At 37.9% G+C, this 21,127-nt stretch overlaps 1 protein-coding gene across 1 annotated transcript in view; it reads right to left on the bottom strand.

The window, feature by feature from the left end:
* Positions 1-1,625: 1,625 nt before the first annotated feature.
* The window catches only part of RNF38 (ring finger protein 38), a 119,915-nt gene continuing 100,413 nt past the window's right edge, over positions 1,626-21,127 (bottom strand). The window contains exons 6-12 of the mRNA XM_084304733.1: positions 19,129-19,299; positions 17,336-17,497; positions 14,011-14,117; positions 13,152-13,236; positions 10,915-11,036; positions 9,866-9,965; positions 1,626-5,083 (exon numbers count right to left, since the gene is read on the bottom strand). Of these exons, the coding sequence (XP_084160859.1) occupies positions 5,027-5,083; positions 9,866-9,965; positions 10,915-11,036; positions 13,152-13,236; positions 14,011-14,117; positions 17,336-17,497; positions 19,129-19,299 (804 nt within the window). The 3' untranslated portion in view covers positions 1,626-5,026. The remainder of the gene's footprint in view (positions 5,084-9,865; positions 9,966-10,914; positions 11,037-13,151; positions 13,237-14,010; positions 14,118-17,335; positions 17,498-19,128; positions 19,300-21,127) is intronic.

Raw genomic sequence — 21,127 nt, forward strand, 5'->3', positions numbered from 1 at the left:
CATCGAAGGAGTGGAGGGCTCTATGTATTGCAATGATGCAAGGGGAGAGAGATGGGGGAGAACTTCACTTCTGGCTGAAATTAAGGGCAACTCCTGGGTTACAGTTACACGTGTTCACGGATTTATAGAACAGCTGGAGTTTGGCTTGGTACTGAGGATTAAGGGATTTAGATTTTGAAGGTGGTTGTAGTGGGAGCAGCAAGGAAATAATATACTCAGTTAACAGGAAACAAAAGCAGAAAACCTACAGGGTTGGCAGTGAGAAGACAGTCTGGCAAGACAGACCTGCCACTTCACCTACCAGCTCACAAGTATGTTTTCTGAGCCTTGCCTCCCCACTCAGAGGCTTCCTGTTGAACAGCCAAACATCCTCTTTTCTTCTGCACAGAGAGGAACTGCAGAGAGCTGCCGAGGGTCTCTCCTTCTGCTGAAGGCCTGCCTCGTGCACTCACACCGTGACAGATTATGAAGCAGGCTCCCGTTACAGTACCATCCATGCAGCACCGAATGCGCAGTGTGTGTAGAAAAGCTATTGCAAAAAGGATGGGTGTTGTGTGGCTGGGAGAGCTGCCTAACTCAGCACAGCCCACGGGAACGGTGGGTATGGCTGTAGCGTGGCTTTAACCTGGTGCTCGGAGCCTTGCACAGGTTTGTGCTGCCTATTAGATAGTCTGTGTAAATGGAAACCTTTTAAATGTATATATATTTCTTGTTTTTAATGAGGTGATGTAACTAGAGTGCAACAACCAAACACCTACAGGACGGGCTCCTTTTTGTTTGTGTAACCACCGCTTCCTTGTGTGACCCCAAATCCCTGCAATTCAGTTTCACCCTTAACTCAGGATGATTTTCTTCCCCGCTTTTAGGGCACTGCAAAATGTAACACGTCAACAGATCTCCATGACACACTGTGTGAACTGTGTGCCCAAGGAGCACTTCCATCCCCTCAAATTTCCCTTTGATTCTGTAACTATTTTCGGAAAGCTGATTTTTTAGGCAAGGCTTTGTGTTCTATTAACTATGACCATTTTACACTTCCAAAATATGACACTTTGCGTCATTTTCTTATGATATCTCAAAGTAGATCTTGTTTAAAAGTCTGTATCACATCATCCTTGGAGGTATTTAAAAGATGTGTGGATGTGGCAACTAGAGACCTGCTTCAGTGGTGGACCTGTCAGTGTTACGTGATGGCTGGACTTTATGATCTTACGGGTCTTTTCCAATCTGTATGATCCTATGCTTCTATGCACTGCAATTTAGAAGATAAACCTCGCACCTACAACACATCCCGTGGCACAGGCTGCCCAGGGAAGCTGTGGATGCCCCATCCCTGGAGGTGCTCAAGGCCAGGCTGGATGGGGCTCTGGGCAACCTGGTCTGGTGGGAGGTGTCCCTGCCCATGGCAGGGGGTTGGAGCCAGGTGATCTTTAAGGTGTCTTTCAACCCACACCATTCTGTGATTCTATGTTGCCAATATCTAGAGTTGCATCATGAGGCAGAGAAACATAAGGAATACAATAAGGAAACAATTCACCTCCTTCTAGGAGAAAGAACAGGACAAAAGTGTGTAAGTGTACATTATACATTTATTGTTGAACAACTCTCTCAACTCCAAAATTGGACACAGGGATTAAAAATAAGAGTTCATTGCACTACCTAGTAAAGCATTACTAGTAACTCTCATAGAAAATGTACAAATTTTATTAAAAATTTATCAAGCCTTCAAATGATTTGGTTACAGATATAATACATTTAAAACTACACATTAAGTGATACAATAGAGTATGATTTAAAGAAAACACTTGACAAAATATGATTCCAACAAAACCCATAAGCTTTCAGAATCATTAGCAAATCTGAAACACAAGTAGCAAAATGAGGTAACAATGCACCAAAGAAAAAAACAAAAAACAAAAACAAAAACACAGCTTTTATAAAAGGCCCAAAGATAACTCAGTCAAAAATGTGTTTTCTGTAAGTAAAATTAAAAAGGTTGATAACTGTCATCCCCTGTATTACACTGTGTGTTAACAGCTGTGAAATCACATTCAAGAGACCGTACAAAACGGCATAAAACAAAAGGCTTTTTTTTTTTTTTTTTTTTTTTTAAAAGAAAGCCACAAAATGAGACATTGGAATTATCCATAGGCCTTGATATCCACTAAAATGTCAAATTTAATTGACAGTTTATGCCAAAACCACAGCAGTGCTGATGTGATAAAGCGAACATTTATTATTTTTAGTTTTATTTTTAAGAAGAAGGAGACAGGTGATGGCAGGAAGGGAATTAACCTAAGAAATGTCTTGCTGGATGCTGGTACCGCCAGGTACCACAGCAGGCTGTGAAATTGCACACAAACGTGTGTGACACATGGCAGTTCACAGCTGAGCATGTATCCCCCTCCCTTCACAGCCACAACACAGAGGGCTTGGTTGTAGCTCGTCTGATCTGATCTAAAATATATGCATGTGTGCTGCTTGTATCCACTAACCACACAAAGCAAGTCCACACGCATCTGCAAGAGTCTCATGCAAACGAAAGAAACAGTCCAGGAGAGACGAGCTGTAAGAGGGCAACAACTCACTTCATAATTTTACCAAGTTAGACCCTCCATCTCCATCTCCCACTGCCTCACATAGTTTCACTAGAGAAAAAGGCATGTTACACATCGAGGTTTCTCAGTTCCAGAAAGAGAACTACTTTCCCTTGGCCTCAGAATGGTTCTTGCTCACTATGCATTTGTGTCTAGCTTAGAAAAAGTGCCCTCTTTCCATGCTTCAAACTGAATACTGAACATAGTGTTAGTTATGGTTAAATCTGTACACATAGAAATTTTTCTTTTGCAGCTATATAAAAGAGCCTAAGTTTTGTAAGACACGTGGCATATGCTTTTTTTTTTTTTTTTTTAAAACATGATTTCATTCGTTAAAAAAATAAATTTTACTATATGTAATTTAACCTGCTAGGTGTTATTGTGGAAAACCTACTCTTTAACTCCTCTGGAAGAGAGAAGAAATTCTAACATTTTGAATTTGATGTAACAGCATGTTTTTGTTTAGTTAGTGTTCTTAGGTATGAATAGGAATGGAAAGACTCAGTGTTTTTGAGAACTACCTGCATAACTAAATGGAGGCAAGAGCATCTGAAATAGGGCAAAATTGTGCTTTTATTTCACTTGCACCACAAGCTGTGACTGGTCTGTAGAATACTTAAAGAGGGCAAGCAGCACGGAGAACATGTAACACTGTCTGAAATTATAACTGATACTAAAGCACAGCAGCATACAAAAACATCGAAAGTGATAAAGAATAAACTTAAAGCTGAGACTGGCAGCAAGTAACAGCAATACTGGTAACTGTGCCACTTGTGCTGCTGCAACCAAAGTAACGACACTGAATTTAGGAGAAGCATTTTGATGCAAAAAGTGCATCCTTTGAATAACTATGGTATATGTGGACCTACATATTTTGGTGAAACATCTTGAACATGCTAACAGACTGAAATGTTATAAACGAAACTAATTTCTTTGAAAGCACAAAGAAAATACTATTCAGAATAGAGGTTACCTCCTGTTTAATAGCACTTTCTTTTGGAAGGTGTTCCCATTTTGTCTTACTGTGGAAACTCAATTGCTAAAACCAAGGGAGTTCCTTCTTCATATTACACTCATCACGTAAATAAGGAGGGACAAGAAGCAGCATCAGGGCAACTGAGTTCTGCAATGAGTGACCAAAAACCACCCTATTTTGTGATGCAATGAAAAAAAAGTTCTACTTCTCTGTGAAAATGATGGAAAGTTCGTTTTATTCAGTTTCAGGAATAAAATCGTAACCTCTTACAAGTTATTGTAATTGCATACGAACTCCCTAGTAAATGACAAAGAACGTATATGATTAAAGCCAATGTTTAAAAGCTAAAAGACTATGTACTTAGCAGGTACAATGGTGAAAAATGAAGAGCTGTCGCACAAGACCCTCAGCGTTCTCTCTGCTTCCTTTCACAAAAGAAGCACGTAACCCTTAACTCTAATCTAAAATCAACTGAATGCAGTTATAACCCATAAAAATTAAAAACTTGAAAGGGAGAACAGAAACACACTGATATTCAAATTACTGATTGAAAATGTTAATATTGCTAAATGATTTTTGCGGTATTGTAACTTTACATTGGTAAAATAACTCGTAAATCAGCAATTTAAACATCTGGTCTTTGTAACATAGGCTGATAAAACAAGGCTACTCATGTATGAACAATGCACTCTTCCATGGTACACACTTACAGCCTCCAGTGAAGGGGAAGCATAACCGCTTGTTTGAATAGTAGGCAGAAAAGTCTTTATACCTCTAAGTATGTCGGGGAGGAAATACTAAATGTCTGTAATTGCTGCACCCATCACATTCAGTGTGCAACTGCAAACACAAGGAAAGAAACCAGTGTACAGTCCTAGTACTGTTTAAATAACACACAAGATTATACGTTGCAGCATAATTAATACTACACACATACGTTCTCCGTACATGCTGGTATATAGGTTCTCAAACAGACATGCACACTCGGAAGCACACTTCACACATCCTCCCACTGGCAAACACACGGTCACACCACTCATTCCCACTCACAGTATCTGAAGGCTCTATATAAGGTAGATTGCTATATTGTTTGGAGCTACCACTTTTTTGTCTCTATTTTATAGAAAAGCACATGCTAAAAGATCACATCCACAGTAATCTCGCAGCAACACTCGGAATGATCACACAAACCAGGGAATGTTAGTGCACACACAAAATTAAGCTAAAGAAAAAAATCTTTGGAGTTCCAATCACACTGTTAGTATAACAATCCCTAACTGTGAAGACTAGTTTGAAGCTTTATAATTGATTAAGTCACACAGTGCAAAGTAAGGTCCATTGACCCTTTTGTGGAAAGGGAAAGGCTGGAAGCCACATGGGTAAGTTCAATAGATCATATATACATGTGACCAGGAACATCCAAAACAGATTTGTGCTCTTAGATTGGTCATTCTTAATCACGATGCACTTCTGAAGCATCAGCTCGACAAATTGGGCAGGTACGATTTGCCTGTAAAACCAGAAACAAGAAAGGGTTCATTTTACTGACAAATACATTGTTAGTGAGTACATGACGCAGAACATCCGTGATGAGAAGGCACTTTCAGTGCCGAAGAGTACTCAGAAGCAACAAAGAAGAGACGACAAAGTGTGTTTATGCCCTTTCTCAGTTTCCTTTGTTACTTTAGAGTTGTGCATTTGTCAATTCAAAATTATGTTTACAAAAGTAAGAAAAAAAAAAAAAAAGGCTTTTTATCTTAAGAGACAGAGGAAAACAGCAAACTGGGCTTTACCTGTGTGATGGTGGTTATATTAATGTAGACTTACAGTCATAGTATATTGCAGTCAGATGGGTGCAACTTAGAAGTTGTACTGTGTGTTGCAGAGGAACCCAGCAAAACCAAACAAGCCACAGTGGGCCAGAAGTAAACGCCCTATTTGAAGGTGTCATGCTGTCACAAGCTCTACTGATCAGGGATCACAACTCTTTACACTCTCCTTATCCAGTTATTCTCACAGACACCCATCATATAGAATTGGTCAAAGCAAAGCAGGGAAAAACAGAAGCAGTTTTAATATAAAAATAAATAAAATAATAATAAAAAGAAGGAAGATAACCTGGCTAAACAGGTATTAAACTTCAAAGCCTAAGTAACATGCAGAAAAGGAGGTGTAAGTTTATCCCTTCGCTAAGGCACTCACTGAAAATATGCATCCTGCAACTCTTTCACAGCTTCCTTAAAAGCATAACACAGATGAAATGTAACATTCTTGGAGTTACCAGGAGTATTTCTGTCTTCGTTTCCTCTTTTTAAGTAAAGGCATAATTTCATCTTAAGAAAGTAAGGGGAAACATCACAAACAAAACGTTACGTTTATGACAAACATTTACTTTTGGCAGGGGGAAGGAAACACTTCCCTGTCCCAGATTCTGTATTTCACAATTCCTTAAACAACAGGACCAGCCACTGTCAACTCCAAGGTTTTCAAAGGTAGACAAACTTTTTAGTGAAAACAGATCTGACAGCATGAAGAAACATGGCTCCTCAGGTCTCATTTCCAACCTCAATGCCACACGCTTGAAATCCAAGCTATAAATGCCAATGTAACATGTTATTACTGTAAAACATTTCTTACTACTGTCAGTTAAAATGAATCACCATCTTTTCTGTCAATTGCTTCTGTTTTTATTGATGTATAGTTTATATCATAGTTAATATCGCTTTATAGTTTTGTTAAAGCATGAACTGGAGAATCATTTCAGAAGTTATTCCTTGCTCTTTCTCTAGCAGTTTTATAACTACTTGAAAACAATGCCATCAGTTGGTCACTACTTTGCATTACTCTACATATAGTTCAGCTAACATGATTTCTAAAATGAAAAGGCATATTCTTTAAAATTCAATGGATTAATAAATCAAGGGGTAATTATCAAGATAAGTAATGAAGTATATACCATTAGTAGCATGAAACACAGCATTCAGTAGGAATATATTACTAAGTGCAATTTCTTGGCAGAATCTGCAGAAACAAACCCACTGTGCCAGGACAAAATGAATAGCCACGTGCACTGAGGCACTGCTTTTTAAGCAATTTTTCAAGATTCTCTGTTTTAAGTTTGGTTGCATTCTTTTGTCTTTCTTAAAATTCACTCCCCTTCCTGATATTTAAGGAGACTAACTGCAAAAAGAAGCATAAGATAGTCGCTCCTTCAGCCAAGCCAACTTTCTGTGCTGTAACAGAGAGTTGCACCATGAATTAACCAATTTAGTTACGATTGATAGAAATTTTTAGCTAAAGTCAACTGCATTTAGAGCAATGAATCTGTAATGTCACTAGAATTCTCTGACAACCGCTGCACTTCTTTAGTGTTAATTGATCAGAACCAAGCGAAAATATTTAATATTTAGTTTGTCTTTTCTCATATATAATACCGCGTTTCCTGTCGGACTGTTATACATAAAATCAAGTTTTCCTTGTCAGCTAGACCTAAATCCTAAAAGTGAAGATGGATCATATTTTCAAGCTGTCCTTTTTTAGAATGATGATTAAACCTTACCTTATGAAATAAAAAGTTTCTCATGTATTCATATTTGACCAAAGGATTTATGATATTAAGGAATAACCAAATACTGTAAAATATGAGAGTCAACAATACTATGAAAAGAAAAAGGATAATCTCCCTCTTGTTAATTCTATTTCCTCTGCTCTAATACAAGTATCTCCTCTGCTCTTTCACAAGTATTTAGCCTCGTTTAACTACAAAAATATAACCTGAAGCAGGTGACATAATGCACTTTAAAAGAATTTTTCCTCTTGCTTGCATACACTATATAATGAGTGGAACTATACACAGTATTCTTTCCACTAGTTTAATCCAATAAAAAAGAGGGATAAACTTTTATTTTTTTTTAATTTTTATTTCTTTATTTTTCAGTCAAGGCTAAACTGAAAAGGTTGTCAATTTGACTTTTTAGTTTTTACTTATTTATTTACCTTTTAGGGACTTTTTTTTTTCTTTTTCTTTTTTAAGGTTTACAGTAATAAAAGCTAAGATTTTTACCTTCCTTTGGAAAATTTATTAACACTATGTTGGCTGGATGCTGTGAATTATGTAGATGTGGACATAATCATACTATCAAAATATTCAGCGATTTGTCAAATGTATAAAAAATGGAAATAAGCAAAAAATTACAACCCAAAATATCTTTGTTATCCTCGCTTCCAGATGGTTGCTGCTTTACCTGTAATCTATTTATTTATTTATATTACAATAGGCTGACATTGTACAGGTAATTTGTTCTGGTTTGCAAGGCAAAATAATCTTTATTTGACATAGCATCTTCATGGATGTTCCATGAAACTAAACCTACACACATTGCTTCAGCAACATCCCACTAGGATGCTTTATTCTTGCTAGGTCTCTTTGCATTCCGCTTTGGTATATGTTATGCAAATACAAACCATTTTTGGTAGATGTGCTTGCACCTCATTTACACTTAGATTGTATTTCTTTCACCTTATTTACCCATCTAGGTGATACTCTTATGCTTATACAGTTTTCCTATGATATATCAAACTTTAGAATGTACCATACTTAGACCTCTTAGAAAATACGTGGTGCCTAAGCTGGGACAGGAACATCAAGACAAAGCTGTTTCACCATTACTACAGTAAATCTAAGGTTTTGAAAATAAAGGCTAATGTAAGCTTGCTTTTTCTATTTGCTGGTTTGAATTCACTTTCCAGTTCACTACCAGTTGAAAGTAGTGCATATAACGCTAGAACTGCCACAGAGTCCCCCAAAATCTTCATTTCACTTAATTGCCTGGCTCTTGAGACCAATAGCAGGCAATAATAAGGGGCACAAGAGCAGGACAAGCTGGCATGCCACTTCCCTGATGTATTTTCTTAACTCCCAGCAATTTGCAGATCAGGATCTCCATAAATCAGGGATGATTTTTTGCACTAATAGTCTAGGAAGAGCTTTCTTTTTAAAATCTTTATAGTCAATTTAACCTATATAAGCCTTTAGCATCCTCTGTCTCACACGCTGTCCAATGATCCTAGTTCTGTTCCTCATAAAACAGACTTACTATTATCCATGGCTACTTTGTCAACTCCACAAATTACTGAAGTTTTATGCACTGAAAATACTTTAAAATGTGGTGTGAACACTTCCTGAGCACCAAGAGGAATATGGGGTCACTGGAGAATACCACTTTCATATACATTATCTACTTAATTAGCAGTTACCGAATGAAATATGATACATCTATGTGGTTGTGTTTTTTTATTTTTTTTTAATTTGAAGATAAAACAAACAGATGTTTATACTTCTCTTGCTTATTCTCAGGTATGTACATGAATTCAGATACAACAGTTCTTCTGAAAGTTAGCTGAAAGAATGTTGTCAATATTAACTTGATTATTAATTTTCCTCGGCAAGTATTTTAGTGTATACCAAAGACATATTTTATTGCCTTTATGAAGCCAAAAAGGAAAGGGCTTTTACTTTTTTTTTTTTTTTTTAATTTTAGTTGTTAATTAATTTAATTTAGTTTTTAATTTAATTTTTAAGTCCTCTAGGGACTGCTTCCAACATACTTTAACATACAATCATTGCAGTTTCAGATGTTCTACAAAGATTACAAAGATTAAAATAAAGCTGAATAGAAGAAAATATAGAAGAAAGGCGAGCTGTTAGGATACTTTGTTGGCAATATATCTGGCTAATGCAGCGTGTACAAATGTCTGCGTACTGTCTACTTACTTGTATCTCCTGTTCTTCATACCTTCTATATAGCTGTTATTTTCTGTCATCTTATTGAGCTGTCCTGATTCCAGACCCTTCTATTTTTTCTCAGATCGTCTTGAAATGTGTACCATAATTATGTAAAGCCGTAACTATAATTAAGTTTTATATAAGCTTTATATTTTAAAAAGTTTTATTTAAGTTTTATATTTTTTTATATATTGTACTTTATACATGCATACACATATGTACACACATAATACACTCCATGTCCTCTAAAACCTAATGTTGATAGCAAAGCAGGGAAGGAGGGTATTCATATTTACTCTTTGCTATAAAGGTTATTGAAAATAGAATTTCCCTATGGTGAGATAAACAAATTTGTATTTTCAAGTCTGTTGACATTTCTACCATAAATAATAGAAACATGAAGCAAGAGATAAAATGAAGCAGAACAGTAAAATAAACAAATCCCCAAATAATAACCACCCCTCCTCAAAATCCCAACATAATGAATTCTCTGTAAGATGACTTTACCTTAAGCCATTTATCGACACACTTGGCATGGAACTCGTGGTTACAGGGTAAGACTCTAAGTAGCTGCCTTGACTCAAAATCACACATGCACACCACACACCTGAAAAAAAGACAGCAAAGCTTAAATGTATCAGTTATTTGAGAACGCCGAATATACATTCCACACACAACTTTGCAGGTATGACTGCAACTCAGTAGCTTCTACAGTTATCTGTATTTGTGGTTGAAGAAGTGTAATGGATCAAGGTAAACTGGGAACTCTTTTTTTTTTTTTTTGTGCTTTCACATCACAAAACCAGTGCTGCTTCTCACATGAATTTACAAATCCAATCCACAGAACAGATGTTTCACCAAAAATTTAAAATGGTGGAGACGATTGTAAAGTTCACCCAAAAAACCACAATTGTTTCCTGATATGACTGCTTTTAGCTTTTCTGGTGTAGCTGAGGCTGCAATCTAAATAAATAAAATACAGGCATATAAATTGTGTTCATTCCCTACTGCTGCTGAAGTTGAACTGAGGAGCACAGCCACTAGAATATGAAAGAAAAAAATTCTTGCAATTAATTTGGTACTGAGTCACTTCAAATACCTTTTTATCAATAGTGTTCTTCCCACTTGGTTGTGCAGATCTTGCAGACAGAGTAAGTTAATGGATTTTAAAAATAAGAAAATGCACTCTTAAACCACTGACTAAACTCTATCAGAAGCACTTGAAACTTCAACACATGAAGCTATTTTAACACAGGCCAAAATCCAAACTGACAATGTTATTTTAGATTCTAGGATGCTGAATCCTAGAACACCCTTTCTTCAACTTAAAATTTTTTAAATGTGAAGAACTAAATTGAAACAATTCTAAATAACATGAGACTATGTAGACATTTTACAGTGAAGTCATAGAGTTTTTGATTTGGAAAGCAATCTAAGAAAAAACTGGTTACTGATATGACTGCTTTCAGCTCTTCCAGCGTAGTTAAGGCTGCAATCGACATAAAGTCAAATACAGACATAAATTGTGTTACCTTGAAAGACCCAAATGTACTTACAATGTCTGTTCTGACTGACGGTTGTTTGGATTGAACCTATAGGATGGGAGCTGCTCAATGTCTGCCTTTGTTAGTCCTCGTGGTTTGGCTTCTCCCAGACGTTCTGCCAGATTCAGCAGTGCCTGAAAAATAAGGAAATGAGGTATTTACAAATTCTGTTTAAACAAGTGCTGGTTCTGCTACTGGTGAAGGTGCCATAATATACCACCACACAACCTGGTAGCACAAATCACGCTCTTAAGAGATGTTTAGAACCCTACAAAACAAACATCATGGCAAGTCCTGTCCACCAACATCTTTTGACCATCTTTCTGAACTAAGCAAAATACACTCTTTGGGATTTCAAAATCCAGGGCCAAACTTCAAAATGCTACTGTGGTTGCACAGCTTCATGTGTGTTTTGCTTCTGAAAGATCCCCTCATGCCGTTATGAAATTAATAGCGTAGGTAAACGGGAAAAAAAAAAGTCAACAGATTAGCTTCCTAAGAATATACTACGATTCTAGTCCTCTGAAAGAAACCAAGAACTCAACATGAACTGGCAATGTGCACTTGCAACTGTATACTAGGCTGCATCAAAAGCAGCATGACCAACAGGGTGAGGGAGGTGATTTTCCCCCCTACTCTGCTCTCTTGAGACCCATCTGGAGCACTGTGTTCAGCTCTGGGGCCCCCAGAACAAGGACAAGGAAGTATTGCAGCTGGTCCAGAAGGCAGCCACAAACATGATCAAGGGGCTGCAGCACCTCTCTTATGAAAAGCAGCTGAGAGAGTTGGGGTTGTACAGTATGGAGAACAGAAGGCTCTGGGTAGACCTTACAGCGGCCTTCTAGTACCTAAAGGGGGCCTATGGGCAAGCTGGGGACGGACTCGTTTTCAGGGGGTGTAGTGACAGGACAAGGGGCAATGGTTTTAAATAACAAAAGGGTAGATTTAGATAAGATATTAGGAAGAAACTCTTCACTATGAGAGCAGTGAGGCCCTGGCACAGGCTGCCCAGAGAAGCTGTGGGTGCCCCATCCCTGGGGGTGCTCAAGGCCAGGCTGGATGGGGCTTTGGGCAACCTTGGCTGGTGGGAGGTGTCCCTGCCCACGGCAGGGGGGTTGGAACCAGGTGGTCTTTAAGGTCCCTTCCAACCCAAACCATTCGGTGATTCTGTGATTTATGAATGTAAAGGAACAGCTTCTGATTTCCACTCCACAACGTGGGCTAGATGAACTGGGAGATGGAGACTTCATAATAAATCTGGAAAATGAGTGCATACCATCAAAGCTTAAATACTTCATTTTTGTTGAATTTTGTGTTCACTTTCTGTGAGTCAAGCTTTGCAACCAGGAGCCTCTTGTGTACTTAATTTTGCACTCTGTCATGTATGTAACTTGCACTCCCTTCCAAGGGACCTGGGGAAAATACTACTATGAACTTAACAGAGAACCAATGCCCAGAGAAGTTGGTGAAAGCTGCAAAACAGTACTGGTCACAAGCAGATTTCTAATACTGCCAAACCTATGGGCATTTTTTACAAACAAGATGATGCTTCTTCTGAACTAGCACAGAAGTTACAACAGAAGCGCTCACTGTTCAACTGGCAATGGTGTACTGCTACTGCACAGAGGAGCACTGGAGAAGAGATGCAAAAGTAAGGAGTTTTGAAGAAGGAATTTTTAAAGAGAATCCAAAGGGAATCTGGTAGTTTCAGAACCAGCAAAGGCACACCAGCTTGAATTGTGTCACAACTGCCTAGGATATTAGACATGGTTATGCATCTATAGATGTGAATTCCTGTACCATCCCAAGGGTCAAGAAGAAGAGCCACTAAAGCAGTTTTACAAGTGTTACACTTAGATCGATTAATCCTACGATATTAATGCTATTCTGCAGTTATGTACACAAGAACACTAACTTTTCTTTTGAATGTACTTTTCTTGTTCGATATTCAAAATCATTTATCATTAAGAAGAAGAGTAGCATGTAGAAAATAAAGGCTGAACAATTTAATGATTACTAGTTTGGAAGGGTGTTTTCTGGGAAAAAGCAACTGGTAAAAGGTAAAGCAAAGCACCTCAGATATCCAGTGCTACAAACAGATATGAAAGGATGGTTTCCGGATTCTGTCTTCATGGTTATTATATTTATTTGGAAGGCAAAACCAGGATAAAATGCAAAATATAACTCCATTTTATGTATTGCTTGATCTAAATCTATTCTTTAAATGTATTTTCATTTTGCGCACCAACCTCGTAGTTTTCTACTTCCCCATCTTCCACGTCCAAGTCAAAGCTGAAAGGTGGTCCAACTGCAGGTGGCACTGGAAGCATTGATCTACGAGAGCAAACAATGGTAAGGCTCAGCATCTTGCTGAAGGAAAGCACAAAAACATACAGCACAGGTAAAGTTATCGATCCCTCTCAAAATGTCAAGTTCTCAGAACTGATAAAAATGTTAAGTTTGGAATCAAGAATATATATTTGATATGAAAGGATAAAGGGAAAAGCTAATTCTGCCAATTTCTGATACTGTCAGTGTGGCCTTTTTAACTGCATGCATGTCTTAACTGATACTTACAATAATGTTTAGCGTTATCACCAATATGGACCTCTTGATTATCACACATTACTATAAGGTGTGATAATAATACTGACATTGCATTTATGGTCTGGACTTAAACAATATTTTATTTCTTTAAGTGTATAAAACATAAACAATGATCAGGAACCCTAAATTCTCCTAACTCCAACACAAAATTCTTGAAGCTTATATATATTTTTTAAAGTCTACAACACATAATGAAGATAATCAGGATATGCTACTGATGAACTTCCATATTGAAGTCATCTTTATGGAGAGTTCAGAAACAAGAGGTACAGACACAAAAGTATATTGTACAAAATCCTTCACTTGTGTTTTCTCTAAGTGTGTATGTTATTCAGAACAGGCTGAAAACTTCACACAGGAACTGAACTTTTCCTCCTTTTTGGTGCAGCCTATGCCTGTTCTCTGGTAGAGTTCAAGCATGAAGACAGCAAATTCCTGTCGAGGGGAATGGTTAACTCACTTTGTTAAACCTACATGGAAGAAAATGTTCTTGGAACTTACAGCACGTAAGGTAGTAGGCTAGGATGGTAGGGGTATGGTGGTATTGCCTGCTGCGATCGGTACCTGCTGCGCCCTGTGAACCTTCGAGGCATGAACGGTGTGTATGGCTACAAGAGATAAGAAAGGAAGTGTCATTTGAAACTTGTGGAAGTGGAACTTTGAGGTTATGGAGTCTCCCTCCTAGGAAATATTCAACAGCTGCATGGACACGGTGCTGGGCAGCGCTAGGTGTCCCTGACTGAGGACAGGGGCTGGACCACAGGACCTGAGAGGCCTCTTCCAACCCCAACCACTGTTATCCTGTGATTCAATGTGTGGTTTACCTAACCATGAAATAAAAGTATATCTGAATATCAAAATCCATTTTCAATAAGACTTTATTAGAAAAAATCCAGCCATTGCTCAAGTCCAAAAATCTAAGCCTCTCTTACAAAAATTTGAAATAGGAATTCCTATCAGGAACAAATTCGTGCCATTCCATGTTAAGCAATAGTGACATGCAGCAGGAATCCTGGCAACATCTATTGTGCTCAGTCCCCATGTCAGCTGGTTTGGGAAACAGACAGGACATGAACTAGTGACTTGCTTTAAGCCTGGTGCTATTATGCAGGCTTGTGCACAAGTGGTTGAGTGGAGAAGACTTAAATCTTAAACTAAAACCTTTAAAGATCTGTACCTGTTATCTTCATGAATTCTTTGGTTAGTATAATGCTTTAATGCCTGCTATGGGGCACTGCTACAATGCACTACAGCAAAATCTCTAAGCAGGATTTAAGAAAGCAGTGGCATATAATTACATTCACATTAAAGAAGGGCTGAAAGATTTAAGCTGTACTTGTGGAGTTAAATTAGTACAACTCCTGCATCTGGACCATGCCTAAAGAGATGGTCAAGCCTACAGCTTCAGTTTCCACGGATAGAACAGGGCTCTTCACTTAAATACATGTATTTAGGTTTATGGTGTCATTGTTCAAAATTCCTTGTTTTACCTAGTAAAATGGGAACCTATATAGTAGAAATTTTCCACTTATTAGTAAATTATATTTTCCCAGAAATATTCAGAGTACTAAAAAAATTATAGTAATTTTTTAAAAGGAAACTCACATACCATTATTGAATTCAAATTTGAAGGCTTTAAGGCATTTATTTTTTTGGAACAAAGAGCACTCAAAATCTTCAGTAAACAGTACTTATTCTTTCATGTTTGAAACTTAAGAACATACAGAAGCCCAGCACCACCAGTAATTTAGCTAAAAATTCTTAAATTTACAATGGAGACATAACTAATAGCCACGGACTTACATATAAACACAATATAAAAAACAGGGTCTTTTTCTTGCTAGTAAGATCCCAATCTAGATGGAGTAAATACTAGCTTTACTGCTCTATGAATTCTGCAACTCAGAAATATTATAAAGTGCTGTGTTCAGTTTTCAGTTCATTGATTGAAAGAGAATCAGGGATGCAGCCATTCTACCATAGCTGTTAAAGAGAACATTAATGACCACTTGAAAAATACTAAGCTTTTCTGAAAATCATTTTAAACCACTGGAGAAATTTTATAAATACTTAGGATTGCTTTATAAAACATTGTACGATTATTCATAATAAAACTTTATTCCACCCCTCAACTGTATGCAACACAGAACAAAAACACCAGAGAGGAAAGATTATATATATCTTGCAAAAAAAAAAAATGCTGTTTTGTTTTCTATCTACTTTTAACGAGTGAACATGGAAATCAAGAAAAACTCCAGATTTTTTTGATGATGTGAATAAAATCCAAGCAATTTACCGAAGTTTTTAAGTGTCTTTGAAAGTGTCTCACAGTGAATGAAAATTTCATGAAAAATGTTTTCAACTTTAGTTTAAACTATGTTGCTTGATTTCAAGAGACTGATAAAGCAAAGCTAGCAGTGTCTTCACAGGTCCTAAAATTTCATTCTTATGTAAAGGTTTAAGTGACAATGTGCTTCTAAAACCTTCCGGTGACTTGATGCACAGGTCAAAATTGAAAAAAATCCACCTAGTCTTGCCTTGCAGTTATTTCTTCAAGCATTGCACATGTGGGAAAGGCTTTTTTCAAACAAAACAACATAGCAAACTGAAGTGCACCATAGAGACCATGGAAGCAGCACAGACACTGGACGTAGCTTAACCACAAAGCACAGATTTCAGTGCAGATCTTAACCCAGACCAGGTTTCATTGTTTTGTACTGCTGCAGCTGCACTGCTTGTAGCCCTCTAGACAGGTGCCTTAAATCAACCTTGGCTGTTTCCGTAATATGGAAGTCTGTAGTACAGAAGCATTCCATACAATTGCTTGTGGGCACATGTTGTGGTTTAACCCGGCCAGCAGCTAAACACCACACAGCTGTTTGCTCACCCTCCCCCCTCCTGCTCTGAAATGGGGGAGAGAAATGGGAAAGTGAAGCCTGTGAGTTGAGATTAAGACAGTTTATTAAGACAGGAAAATAATAATAACAATAACAATAATGATGAAATAGTACTATTACTAATAACGTGTACAAACAAGTGATGCACAATGCAATTGCTGACCACCTGCTGACCGATGCCCCACCAATACCCAAGCGGCTGGCTCCCTCCCCCCAGCTAGCCACCCCTATGTATTGTTTAGCATGACCCCATACGGTATGGAATACCCATTTGGCTAGTTAGGGTCAGCTGTCCTGGTCCTGTCCCCTCCCAGCTCTTGCTGCACCCCCAGCCTGCCCGCTAACAGGACAGAGTGAGAAGCTGAGACCTCCTTGTTTGGGTGTAAGCACTGCTCTACAACAATTAAAACATCAGCATGTTATCAGCACTCTCATCCTAATCCAAAACATAGCACCCTACCAGCTACTAGGAGGAAAATTAACTCTGTCCTTACTGAAACCAGGACAGCACATTACAAACACTCTGGAAAAGAACTATTTTTAAACCATTCTAGTTTTTCTGACTTGTAGAAACTCACCTTACAGATGAAGAATTAACTACAAGATAAGTGACAAGAGCTTTTCAAAACCACACAAACTAGTTTCTGCAGTGGAAGTCCTGGACTGTATGGTAATATGAAACGTTTTCAAAGTAACTGCTATCACTCACTCTCTCTGCAGATAATGTTGTCAAATTATTTACTAGTATCAATACATAGGTTATCCTTAACTTGATTTAAATGAGCTTAAAGGAAACACCACAGCTGCAGCTTTAGCCATTAATGGACAACGGCAAGAAGTGTTACTTTTTGACAAAATGTAGTACAGAATTGCGAGCAAGATGGTCAGTGCAGCATGAATTAGTGTGTCATGCAGAAAGCAATACTTACAACACCAAATGACACCTCCTGGTGTAAAGGATCATGGGTTAAGAATTGGAGAGGAGCTGAGGGAGGCAGTGTTGGTGGATGGGCTGAGGGAGAATACGTAAAACCTCCTACAGGAAGATGTTCACCGAGCAGTTCCACGTCATTTTCAATTCTTTGAAGTGGCTAAAAATAAAAAAATAAAAAAAAAATCTTTGCTGTGGTAATAGAGATGCAATTTTTCCCCATTAAAGAACTGAAATCCCAGATGCATACTCTGCCCTTCTGCGGCCAATTGTACGGGATAAAAAAATTAAAGTACTCACTTTGACAGAATACGAACAATTCCTGTGTCATTAACACTACCAAAAAGCAAAGATAGCACTACACATTTGATATAAATTCACCTTTTCCAGCTAGCCATGCTTATTGACTAGGAATTTATGCGATCTAGCAAATAAAGGAGTGGCTGTAATTTCCTGTCTCTTGCATTTTGCAGGACAAATATTTGCTCTCCTTCTTGCCAGGCTGCTCTCACTGTAAAACTATGTGAAAGAAAAAAATAAACAACCAAAGACGAGAACTGAAATTGTGTCAAGACAATCTGAAAAGAGGAGAGTGAGATGGTGACTTTAATGATATTAAACTGTGAATGACAGCCAGTAATCAAGCAGGTGCTTTCCTAGGAGGATTATGCAAGAAGTCCCATCCAGAGCACAGTCCGGTGGTTTCAGAACTGTGAGATTCCAGTTCAGCATTGTAATTTGGTCAGTTGCAGCACATCCACCAGGTCCAACAGTTCTGAAGAACTTGTCACCAGAAGTTGTCACTGTTTCATTAACACACCTTTCTGTTCCTGATGCTAAATTCCACCGTTTTGAGAAATTCAGCTTACGAATCCCACCTTGTGGCAGCAAAGGAAAACTCCGCTTCCTTCTTATGCTGACCATCATCGTAACAAAGCTGTTACAATGGTTAGCCACACCTGAGATACTGCATGGATAGGTCTCAGCAACATTTGTAATTAATGAAACTCTTTCTGCATTAGTGGAATATTGGCATCTTCTGGTCAGAGGGGCAAACAAATGGATGGGAGTATACTGACAGACCCACAGTACAAGCCATACGCCAGTAGTGAAAACCTAGCTTCTCTCCCCAAATCCAGAACAGGGTCACATGTTCCTATATTTGCACAGTCCCTATCACTAAGCCAAGTCTGCATAAGCAAGAAGTGCCAATAACATCTGTAAGTGAAAAAAAAAAAAAAAAAAAAAAAAAAAAAAGAGAGAGAAAAAAAGAGACTATAGGCTCCTAAATATACCTGGAAGCCCTATGGTCATCATGTTCTAGCAAAACCACTGGTCGTTTAAAAATTAACTGATAAGTAATACTGGGGAAGCATGTAATAAGAGTAACATCCCATCCTTCCTTATCTCTCTGCTAAACCTTCCTCTACTTCTAAGTAATGTAGACCACTGCTGCTCTACACAGCTTCCTCTGGATTCTCTCTGGCTTTCTGGAAAAGAAACACCTGAAGAAACCATTGGTAAAGAAGATATACATCTTATTGATGAAGAGTAAAGGCCCCTGGAAACACAGCACAGACAACAGCTGATGAAATCTGAAGAGAAGTAGGGTGAATTTTAAATTTATTTTTTCATCTTCACACTAAGTAGCTATAGACTTGCTAAGGAAGGATCAGGGCAAAAACCTGTAACTTTAAACAAATTCCACCTGTTTCCTGAGTAAGGTATCAGCACTATTTGCCCATTCAGCCATACCAATCCTAAGGAGAGAGGGTAAGAAGCATTACTTACCGACCGCGACTGCTGTGCTTGGAAAGGAACAAACTGTCCTGGAGGAGGCAAGTGAGGAGGGTGGTGTGGAGCGATATGAGGAGGATGAAAAAGGAATGGGTCACTAGAAATGAGGGGTGGAAATGCTGCGTACGGTACTGGTAGGTGCTGGACCGAACATGCCTGAAGCATCTGAAATAAAATGAAAACAACACATTTTTGACTCTAGCACAAACACTCCCTCTAGAACAATCCATGCTTATCATGGAAAGATGTCATTAAAAGAAAGCAGTTCTCTTGCCTCCTTGGAAGAGCCTCCAAAACACACAAATAGCAACTTGTTCTAATACACAATGGTCAGTAACTAGCACCATGCAGGCTACAAAAATTCCATAGTGTGACATCTGCTAGGTGCGACATAGCTCTTAGTTCTTGTGAGGTCAGTGGGATTTTCAATACTCAGTATCAGACAAACTCCTAAGTAAAAAGTGGATATGTTTACCCTGCTAACTTTTTCTCATGTTTTACCTTCAAAATGGCATCTGAAAGCAAAACTGTTCCAAACATTTTAAGCTGTAGATGTAGCTGAGGGATTCCCAGACATCAACCTGTGCCTTAAAACATATGTTGCTTTATTTATTAAGAATAACACATAAGCTCTGCTCAGTTCTGCACTTCGAGGGGAGCCTTGTGCTCTGAATCAGGTGAGATACACCTACTGTGGGAAGTAGCCCTTGTTCTCTCGTCTTTGCAGTTACTCATATGAAAGCAACTTTGGGCACTGAAGTTTGAACACACGTATGATGAAGGCGTGAATGTGCTTCATGGAAGAGTTCAGTTTTATTTCCATTTCTAAACATGAAGAGGATCAAGAAAATCTTTGTTCTCTTTTTTCCTGATCTTTGAAGTGTTACCAGAATGTCAGGCGTTCCTGTTGCATTTTTAGCCATTAAAAGAGCAATTCATAACATATTTGCTACCTGTAAAACAACAGGTACCTTTGTCTTGTATAAGCAAAGATGGTTATTAAGACAGTTTTTTATTAAGACAGTTTTTTATTAAGACAGTTTTAAATTTAAAACTCCACCACCCTACTTGCAAAGCCTATGAAATTTTACAAAGTCACGTAGATGACAGTTTTGATCTCTCACTCTTTCATTGAGTCTTGTGTCACACAACATATACTAAACATGCTAACTATAATGACAGAATGATAGATCCAGTTTAAAATTCGTTACTAGTGAAGGTGGAATCACTACTTCATTGCTATGCACTGTCATCACCAAACACATTTAGATGCACTGAAACAGTATCAGATTAATTTATTAGTTTTTCTTAAATGCTGACTATTCTTTGAGTTACTATCTTGTTTTATAAAAAAGTAAATACCATTGAGAAATGTTTCTGTTAAAACAGTTATTATAGTTCATTACATTGAAAACTGTTCTCCAAAGTAGTTGAAGATAAATTTGCCTGTCCAACATGACTACTCTTTAAAACAGGAAGTACTCTGGAGAATACCGTAAAATAGTTTTCATCCCAAGACTCTGTACAGTAACAATTAACAGCAGGATATGTTACTGCAGTATCTGCAATATACGTTGGGAACGATCTGTGCTATGCTTACTTAAATTTCAAGTAAGAGCAAATGAAGTTTCATGTCTTTCCACTTGAAAGATCATGCAAACTATTTGTTTATTCATTCAGACTTTTGGAAAACTTCTAAAACTTACAGTAGCATAAGTTCAAACAGCAGAACTGATGAAGATCTTTTATAGATAACGTTTGTTTTGTAGTTGCATATATACTGAATTACACTAATTTCGTGAAAGCAACAAAATGATACTGCAAAGTTCACAGGTGAAGTCAGGGGGAGCAAGATGATATGCTGGAGAGCAGTGATGTCTCTCAAACGTACTTTTACAGTCTGGGGAAACTAGATGACAGGAACCATGCAAAGCTCAATGAAGGCAAGATATGAAGTCTGGTACTGGGACAGAATAACCTCATGGATCAGGAC

Source organism: Netta rufina, assembly GCF_964035555.1.
Source record: "Netta rufina genome assembly, chromosome: Z".
Classification (NCBI taxonomy): domain Eukaryota; kingdom Metazoa; phylum Chordata; class Aves; order Anseriformes; family Anatidae; genus Netta; species Netta rufina.